This window comes from Coffea eugenioides, chromosome 11 (assembly GCF_003713205.1).
Source record: "Coffea eugenioides isolate CCC68of chromosome 11, Ceug_1.0, whole genome shotgun sequence".
Taxonomy (NCBI): domain Eukaryota; kingdom Viridiplantae; phylum Streptophyta; class Magnoliopsida; order Gentianales; family Rubiaceae; genus Coffea; species Coffea eugenioides.
In genome coordinates, this window is record NC_040045.1 from 24,140,790 (window position 1) to 24,151,259 (window position 10,470).

Consider the following 10,470-nt stretch of genomic DNA (forward strand, 5'->3'; position numbering starts at 1 on the left):
AAAAGTCTCCTCTGAAGTTTTTGACAATTTCATTTACCTTCCCTCAACTTCTAAAATCTCTAGTGCCTCTCTTCTTGGCTTTTTTTTTTTTTTTTTTTTTTTGCACAATATTAGCCCAAATCAATTAAAGATGGGATAAAAGAGAGAGAGAGAGAGAGAGAGAGTATTGTAAATAGCTTTTAGATTTAGCTTCCATCTGTTGTTAGTGCTAATTTCTGACGGTCTGTTTGGATTCCTTGTTTTTGCTTCTGTTTTTTAAAAACTGTTTTTCACGTTCCAAATGCAACAGTAAATGTGTATTTCCAAAACAACTCCAAAAACACCAAATTCTTTAACTGGACATCTAAAACAGACACCATCATATTGTTCAAGATGCTTACTGAATTTTGAAACTCTTGGAGATCCAACGCTACCTGAGCTTCAATGTGCCAATAAAGAGCCCGTTGCAAGCCTTTCTGCTCCAACCAAACACGTCCAGGATGTGGATAAGGAATTCTCCCGCTGACAAATGGTCATGAATAAAAACAACCAATTAGCTAATACAATCATGTTTGTAGAAAACTAGTAGCACATAAAGCATACCATAATGTGATTGAAGATTAATATATGCATCAATTCTCAAGAGGCCGAAAGTAATACTGCAGAAAATATATAATATCAAGTTGAATATGACCCACTAGAAAATGTTGATGGAGTATAGAGGTACATATTTACAGAGGTTGAAAGAAAAAATCTTTGATTGACTAATGCCAGAAATCATCAGGACACATGAAATGAATACATGCTAGGATTGATTGGGGCCCTTTTAATCCTATATGCTTCCGCACAATCCCAAAAAAATTCTGGCAAGATTTTCGTAGAATATAATAAACAAAAGTTGCTGTCTACCATTTCTCTCTTTTCCTAATATAGCATGATGTTCCACTACTGCATCCATGTATCATGCACTTGCTCAACTTTACCATTTACCCCTCAATCAGCAGTATATGGTCCATTGCTGGTGACTTGTATTACTAAGTCAGAATCATCTTAATTTTCTAGAGACGAAAGATTTCAAAACGAAATGCTGTGCATACAAATAGTCCCTCACTCATATCCCCCATATTTTGAGACGAAAAATGAAGCACCATTATTAACTTTATATTGTGTTTTTGCGCATTCTAAAGCATTTAAGTTTTTTAAAAATAGTACCTTTTCTGAAACAATGGAAACAAGTATATAATTTCCAGTTATTCTTCAATTACAAACCAACTGAGCTCTTTGTAATTGTGACCCTACAGCGGCAGGGGTATGGACACAAGTACATTCTTTTGATGTTAAAAGCATATTTGACAACATAATAGCAGTTAGGATTAGGAACAATTAGCACTCCAAGTTCGCAGGACATGAGAGAACCAAGATTTTGGACGATGGTGTTGGAATGTATGCCCTAAAACAATGTATTTGTTTTTATTTTATGCATTCCTAAATTATATGTTTTGTATTTTAATAACTTCTTATTTATCTGTTAAATATTAGATATAACTGATAAAGTCCTTAGAATGTTTACTAATGTGATGGTAGTCACAAGAGTTGATGACTATGAGATATCAATCGCTTTTATAGTAATATTCTTAAAATTCCCTAGTTATAGTACTAATGAAATAGGACATCTTTAGTACGGTAAAACTAGTACACAGTTAGCCTCTAATTAATGTAATTAGTGGTTGTTCTCATCAACTATGGTATGATGATACCTAGGCTAATGTGTAGATGATTTGGAAAGTACAAATGCATTGGATTGATCCATTTAGAGATCCCGTTAGGATATCTATCTAGTGCCAATGGTGTATCTCTAGTGAAAAATTGTGTAAGTGATCCTACGACTTGAGATCACCATAATATCTTGAGTGTGAATTGCTACATTTTGACTCTAATTACTTGTTACTCTTCGTGAGTGCCTTAAAGTGTAGAAGTTGGATGTAGTGTGAAGCATGTAAAGAAAATGGGTGATTGAGATAGGATTTACCACTCCGATAGAAGCAATTGATATTCGGATGGCCACTAGTGAGAAATTAACCCTAAAGTCGACTATTAGGTAAATTGAAGAATGTCTTCAATTTAACCTAATTAAGGGTAAATTTCGGGAACTAGAAAATTTAATTAGTCATCAGGGAATTGGCACTTATTCCTTATTCCTGACTAATTGGATATCTTTGGTGAAAGGATAATAATTACACGGTAATTTTTCACGGAAAGGTTAGGTCAAATTCCCTTGACTAATTCCGAATAATTGGGCAATCGTGATGTGTTGCTAGACACCGCTCGTGATTTATAATTGTGGATTAATTATTTAGTATAAGTTATGATAAAATAAAGTCGTTTATTTTATCTAATTATTAAACCATAATTATTACCAATGCATTCGGGACCTATTGGGTCACACGCAATAGAGATTTAATCCTGGATTGAAACTATGTAAATTGTCGGGGTTTAATTTTAAAAGAAAATTAATCCCAGGCCTATTTGAACAGATAAGAGTAAATGGTTATCTCTCATCTATCAGATAATGATAGATAGAGTCTTGTGTGATGAGAAGTCTTATTGTTTTGATTTTGAATCAGACAAGAAGACTCATCATTCTATATTATCATATATCTCTCTCTCTCTCCAATTGATTTTTGGAGAGCTGATATACAGATACAGAGCGTGAGCGTCACATGAGAGAGAGAGAAAAAAATACACGTTCAAAAGAGTAAGAAGGCTAGCATCTTTTTCTCTTCAAGACATAGTTCGTGAGACGATCCAGGGTTGCTCTAGCGTGGATATCAGTAGAGACAGGACGACTGGACTGCTCAAGGGCTGACCATCCTCAAACAACACTGCAGGGAGACGCCGCTTGGATTAAGGTAATCCTAAAACTCTAGTTTTAGTACATCATACGTAAAATCTAGGGTGATTCCTGGATGGTTTTAGGGAAAAATTTTTAATTTTCCGTTGCGTAGTGTCCCTAAAACCCAACAGTGGTATCAGAGCCATCCCTAAGAATTTTACGGATGATGTTAAGCAATTTTGGATTCATGGATTAATACTGCTGATTGGATTTAATTAATATGCGAAATTTTGGGAAAATTAACTTTCGTTTTTCAAGAGAAAAAAAAAAGGGTTTTCATGAAAGGTTTTGAAAAACTGCGTTAAGCGCATGAAGCAGCCGCAGCCGTAGGTTTTCATAAGCACCTGGTTTTTCCTTTTTCCCCTTCTTTCGTGGATTTGGGTCACCCATGGTCATAGTTGATCATCTGCAAAAGTTGCAGGATGATCATTGGACCAAAAAAAAAAAAAAACCGACATAGCAAGTTTGCGTTAGCAAACCTTCGGCTGCTGCGATGTTGCGGCTGCAAGGGTTGCCGCCAACTGCTGCTGCCATGTGAGGCCATGGTGGTTTTCCTTGGTGGCAGTGGTATGTTGTACGCCTGGTGGTGGTTGCTGGGTAGAAGAGCTATGAGCTCTCTAGGACAAAACCGCAGCAAATTTGCTGCAGGCATCGGCAAGGGCACAGCAGCCTCCTCACGGTTGCTGCCCATGACCTGCGGTGGCTGCTACCAGGAGCCGCTGCCACTGGTGGTCAGTGGAGACTCCAGTGGTGGTGGCTGTTGCGGTGATAGCTCCGCTATCCAGCAAACAGGCGTGATAACGAAGAGTAGCAGCAATCAAGCACGGGAAAACTTTGCACCTTGGTGTTGCAGCCGAGTGGTTGCTTCCAGTGATCACCCTGGTGGTTGCCGCTGGGAGTTGCTGCCGTTGATGGTCGGTGGAGACCTCAGCGGTGGTGGCTGAAGTGGTGGTGTCCAGAGGTAGTTGCCGGAACTGCTAGAAAACAAGAGCAGTAGTGGTTTAGGAAACTATTGTTTTGAGAATTTGAAGTTTTAAAACTTTTGACAATTTTTTGAATTAGATCCCTTTTTAATTGTTAAAAAGTGTCATGGGATCTATTATTCATATTTATTAGGTTGGGAATTGATTCACAATTAATTTGATTAATTGGAATTATCTTTCCAATTATTTTCCTAATTTAGTTAGGAATAACCATGACCTAATAAAAAATTAATTTTACCAAAATTTCTCGCATATGCATGGACCCAAATTTTGTTTGGGACCTTAGGAATTAAATCCAATTAATCTATGAATTGAGATTGCTTATTTTACATGCTTTTCTTTTATTTAAAGTTGTTTAAATTGTGAAAATGCATGGTGGATGGTTGTGGATATAGTACGCAATATGATTGTGGCATTTTGGATGGTTACAATCATTCTAGGTTTGAATGGTTGTAATTAATTTTAAAATAGGGCCTGCGTGTCCTGCCTTTCTTATTTTCTAATTGTAATTTCTTTTCTCATCTAAATTCCCCCCGAATGTAACTCGGGGTTTCTTCTATACTATTTGTAATGTACAATAGATAGGAATAGATGATAGGAATTTATATAATTTATATAGAAATTGTAACTTTGAAAAGAAGAAAGGAGGCATACTACAACGAAGGGGTTCGTCTCGGTATTAAAGATTTTAGTCACATGCTAATTTTCCTAATGGCCGGGGAAATTAGTTTAGGAATATCCACAACCATCCACGATTTAAATTCATGTTTATACGTTTTTGAAATGGTTATATGCATGTTTATTGATGAGACCATACGAGCAATTTTTCCAAATTTTAATTATAAAATATTTTGGAAAAAGGAGACAAATCCCTCAACTGCAATATTAAATCAATGAAATACCTTCCATCATTATAGTTTAAAACTAGAGTAGTTATTAAGTGCTAGCTTGTTGGGATTCACCCAAGGCTGCCTTACTTACTACGTGTTTTTGCTATGAGAAATGTTCTCAAAGAATGATGGGTTTGATTTAACTAAAATTATGATTTGTTGGGATTCACTCAAAATCATTAATTTTAGAGGTAAGTGTTGGGTTGGTTCTTATAGATTTAAAGTCAAGAGTTGACGCCCAACTGAACTAGGAATTACAAATAAGTTGTAATTGGTGAAATACCTACCTTTCATAATTATTTTCGATTTGTTGGGATACACTCAAGATCGAAATAAATTAAGATGGGATCCTAGCCACTATGGAATTTTAAAAAAATTCCTGAATCAATTTAAAGGGTAATTGATTTGAGAAATATAGTGGAAATAAAATCATAATTTTTGAAGTTTTTATGATTTTATTAAACAAAACATTTTTCTAACAAATTCTATCTTTCATTTTGTTGTAGAATGAGTAACAATTTGAGCCTTCGTACTATTCTTACTGATTGCAAACTCAACGACACGAACTTTCTTTATTGGCATCGTAATGTCCTTATCGTTCTCACTCATGAGAAGATTGAGTATGTACTTGATGGTCCAATGCCTCAAGAGCCTGAACTTACTGCACCTGCTGCTGTTAGAAATGCTTATAAGAAACATAAAGATGACAATAGGGAAGTTTCATGTATCATGGTAGCTTCCATGACTCCTCAGCTTCAGCAGCAGCACATGAACATGGGGGCGTATGATATTGTACAACACCTGAGAGAGTTGTTTGAACAACAATCAAGGACGGTTAGATATGATACCTCTAAAGAATTGTTCAGGTGCAAGATAGCAGAGGGAACACCTGTTGCTCCGTATGTCTTAAAAATAATTGGGCTAATTGAAAAACTGGCCGAATTAGGTTTTAAGATGGATCAGGAGCTGAATGTTGATTTAGTGCTCCAATCTCTGCCAGATTCTTTCTCACAGTTTGTTATGAACTATCAGATGAATAATCTGCAGCACACTTTGTCTCAATTGTTGAATGTGCTAAAAACTACTGAGAAAGAAGTCAAAAAGGGAAAAGGCTCTACTGGTGTGCTTGTCGTTACTTCCTCTAAGAAGAGGAAGAGGCAAGAAAAGGGATTTAAGAAATCCAAAAACAAGCCCACCCAAAAGCCCAAAAAGGCAAAGGTGGACCAGTCCAAAGCAACCTGCTTCCATTGTAATCAAACTGGAAATTGGAAAAGGAACTGCAAGTCATACTTAGAGAGCCTGAAGCAAAAGAAGCTTGCTGAAGCTTCATCATCAGGTACATATATGATTGAGATTAATGTGTGTACTTCCAAATCAAACTCTTGGGTATTAGATACCGGATGTGGTTCTCACATTTGCACATCTATGCAAGGTCTAAGGGACAGTAGAAACTGAAAAAAGGAGAAGTCACCCTACGTGTGGGCAATGGAGCAAAAGTTGTTGCTTTAGCTGTAGGGACTTATTATATCACTCTACCCAGTGGATTGATTTTAGAATTATTTAATTGTTATTGTGTTCCAACACTTACTACAAACATCATTTCTATTTCCTGTTTGGATTTAAATGGGTTTCGGATAACCTAGGAGAATAAATGTTGTTATTTTTCTAAAAATGGTGTGTTTTATGGTTCTGGAAGTTGGAATAACGGTTTATATATCCTAGATCTTGATCATCAAATTCTCAACGTGAGTGAAAAAAAAATGAGAACAGATAAACTAAATAAAACCTACCTGTCGCGCCCCACTTTTCGATGAGTGTGTGTGTGAAAGTGGAATGTGAACGTGTGTAAATGAAAAGTAAAAGGCCATGGGACTTGAGAATGCGACGATTTGGCCAAACAAAGTTCAAAAGGGGTTTTTAATGAAAAATGGAGTCGCCACTTGGTATAGAGTTAGGGTGTACCAAGTCACCCAAAAAGAAATTTTCTAAAGGAAAGATAGAAAAAAACCCCTTTTAAACGACTCCTAGTCCACGTAAACCAACGAAAAAGGTTCGGGAGTCACATTTGACGAAGGGGAAGGCAAGGATAAAATCCAAGGCACCCCTTCGACCTAGCCAAGGCTAGTTGCGTGATTTAGCCCCACCTTTCCTAATTTTTCTACCCAAGGTATGTATCGCATGTTGGATATGACTATATGAATGCAAGAACCTAGACCTAGGGGACATGGGGGAAATTTCTCTTCAAAGGTTGAGTGGTGCCAATCACATTAATTGTGAAGCCCAATAATGGTCCTTTGGAGAGGTCACACATAATCCTAAATGACGTAAAATGAGTGGAATGCATGCCATGTGAAAAAGTGAGTTTGTGTGAAGTGAAAAAAAGTGATAAAAATAATAGGATGTAAGTGGAGGTGTGCAAATGTATTTACAAGGTAAGGTGATAATGTGAAAAATACACATAAAGTGCATGTGTGCGTGGTATTATATAAAGTGTAAGTAGTTGAATGAAAACGTGCAAAATTAAAGTAGTGTGAAGTGAGAATGTAGAAAAAGAGATAGAATATAAAGTAAGTGTATGTGATAGTGAATGAATAAAATGCATGAATCCTATAGGAATGCATCAAGACGGGAACGGGGAGTCCTAACTTTGTGACTTTAATCTTCCCTTTGATTAGAAGGGGGAACTAGCGTGCTAAGGCTATTTGTGGAGCCACACTCGCTCGTTTCCCTTGTCGAAAGGGGACTCTTCAAGCAAATGTACCCTATAACTAGCATGAGCATGAGGTGCAAAAATCTTAAAATGAGGGGAAAAGGGGTTCGAGGAGCATGCCAAATGATAAAAAACTAAGAAAAATGCATGAAATGTAGTGAACATGCAAATATGCACTAACGAAAGGGGGACGGCCTATTGGGTCTAGCGTTGGACTAGCCCTTTCTAAGAATTTCCTACTAGCGTTGGACTAGTGGAAAACGGGACAATGAACCACAACTAGCGTTGGACTAGTGTGGTGACGAGAAAGGGGGCCACAACTAGCATTGGACTAGTGTGGTGACGTCCATTCATCCATCACATTCATTCATGACTATAAAAAGCGAGTAGACATGCGAATCACTTATAAACACGTAGCACGTAACACTTAGCATGCTCGACTAGATGCAAGAACCTAATAAAGCGAATTAACACATAGCAACAAAGGCAAACAATGAATCTAATGAACCTATTACATTTGCTAACTAAAACAGAAGGGGAAGGGGAAAATGGACAAAAATGCTCGCCAGGCCCTATCTATTACAAGCCAAGAGGTGTACACATACCCCATAATGAATAACTTAAATAAAAACAAAAGTAAATGAAATAAATGCATGGAATTAAAGAAAGGCAAGGAAAGCGAAGTAGACATGCATATTCACATAACACGTAGGAGCACGTAGGGTCAAATGAAGTGCAAATAAGGGATAGAGTGTACCTCCCTGGAAATGGAGCTCTAGTGGGGTGAAGTCACTTATTTATCCTCCAAAATAAAAGAAATGGTCAAGGCACCAATTTATTTGGGAAAATTAAAGAAAACATGCAAACACGGGCTCACATGGTCATAAAGCTCTTAAATTCATGCATAAAGTGCAATTTAAACAAAGCATAGTAGTTAATTGAAGCAAACAAGCAATGAAGTTGTAAAATTAAAAACTACCAAGGACAAAATTGAGGGAATTATTCAATTGATTGGGTCATAGCAGCATTAGTTAAAAGCCAAGGGGTCAGAGTGCAATTTTTTTTGAAAATTTTTCATGCAAACCATGCAAGCCTACGAAAGAAATTTTGTTTCTGCAACTAACATTTTTCTGCAATTCAAAACTAGATGCACTTCCTCATAACCTGCAACTCTAACATGCAAAGTCATCCAAATCCTCTAGCATAACTTGCCAACATCAACTCAGTCAACTAGTGTTTGTTAAACAGAAATTCTGGAGCAAAATGTGCAAAGAAAGAAAAGAAAACAACGAGAGGATGGGGGGAAAACATTTCTGCAATAAGACCGACAAGACTGCTGCATTTCTCATCTCCAAGCTTTGATCAAAACCATTCCATCTAAGCATATAACCATTCCATCATTGCAGGATTAAGGTAGAACATCTGGTTTGACCGACAACAAAAGAAAGAAAGAAGAGTGCAGCAAGAGTTTTTGCAACAACAAAACAAACAAACTACTGCATTTTTTTGTTTCACTTAGCTGAGACACATCCATGCAAAGCAACCCAAGAAATTCTCAACGGATTTGATAACTCAACTCAAATACAATAACTTGGGGCGAAGGGGAGAGGAAAGATAACAACGGAACAGAATGCTAGGATCATTTGCTGGGAATTCGAATCAGGCTTCCAAGAAACAAAAAGAAACAAACCCAGCACAAGATAATGAGTATGGATGGCCTTTACCACTAACCTCTAAAACATTCCCATGACATCTCAACCAAACGGCAAACAAGTCAAACATTGTAAACGAAACAAAACTTCAGCAGTCCAAGGATGGAGAAAGGATCTGTCCATGCCGCTGCAACAAGCCGAGAGCTTCAAGCTTAGCTTGTTGCAGCAGATTTTTATGCGCAAACTTTAAGCGCAATGCCAACATGAAAGCAGGCAACAGGAATATCAAAGATTCCTCCTATTTTCAACATAAAACTTTTATATTTAAGCACCAGAAATTCGGACAACAGAGAACATATATAGTTCTGCAATTTTCCAGCTACGGTTCCCTATATTTTTCCATCAAATGGGTCTTTCATCCAAGCACAGTCAACATCCCAACCCAAACATCACACCGTAATCTTAAGCAAGAAAGGACAAAGCTCCACATCCAAACATACAAACAACAAGGGGAAGAGAATCGGCCAACATGGAAGCAAACGCAGAACCATCGAACGGCAAAAGAAAGCAAATAATAACTAAAGAAAGCAGCTTTCTACTATAAAGGATGAGGGTTTTACCTTAAACACATAGTAAGGCGTGGGATGATGATTAAAGAAAAGGCACAGGTGGTTTCTGCCGGCTCTTTGAAGGTGCGTCAGTGAAGGACGGTGATGATGATCCAGTCCCCTTTGTGCAACCTCATTTGCAATCTCATTTCTCTCACTCAGGCCTTGTCCAGATCTTTCTCTGTTTCCTTTTTCAGCCCAGCCGTCTCTAGTCTCTCTCGTAGCTCTCACCTCATACCCTAGCCGTATCTCACCTTTGATCTTTTCTATTTTTCCGGATCTTTTCCTCTCTCGATGAGCAGCATCAGATTGCTCTCTACGAACAGCCACGGCTTCACCACCGCAACAATCACCCTCACTCACATCCTCTGAAATGGCTCCGGCACCCACAGCCTTCTCTTTCCTTTTTCTTTCTAGCCCTCCCAAGCTTTCTCTCCTGTCTCTCCTCTTAGCTTTCTCTCTACCGCCGTAACTCCCTTGCTATTCACTCTTTTGATTTCCTCTCTCTGCGGCTGCTGCTTTCTTTTTTGCTTTTATATGGAACCAGTAGCCCCCAAAACCCTCACCCGAATGGTGAGGATGAAGGGCTTACCCTTACCTTCACATCCAGCCTTCCAAAGGGCATCCGTGGCTGTCCTTTGCACGCTGCAAAAAATTGCAGCGTGCATGCCGCGACATTTTTCCTCTTTTTTTTGTTTGGAATATTAATTAAACAAAATTGATAATAAAAATAAATAACAAAAATAATTTAATTA

At 37.8% G+C, this 10,470-nt stretch overlaps 1 protein-coding gene across 1 annotated transcript; it reads left to right on the plus strand.

Moving 5' to 3' along the window:
* The first annotated feature begins 5,252 nt into the window (after window positions 1–5,252).
* On the plus strand, window positions 5,253–6,200 carry LOC113752085. The gene has a single exon (XM_027296223.1). It carries the CDS (start codon window positions 5,253–5,255, stop codon window positions 6,198–6,200), a length of 948 nt encoding a protein of 315 aa, XP_027152024.1.
* The last annotated feature ends 4,270 nt before the right edge of the window (window positions 6,201–10,470 follow it).

Coding starts and splice junctions, on each gene's coding strand:
- LOC113752085 (XM_027296223.1), top strand. CDS start 5,253: ATGAGTAACAATTTGAGCCTTCGTACTATTCTTACTGATTGCAAACTC.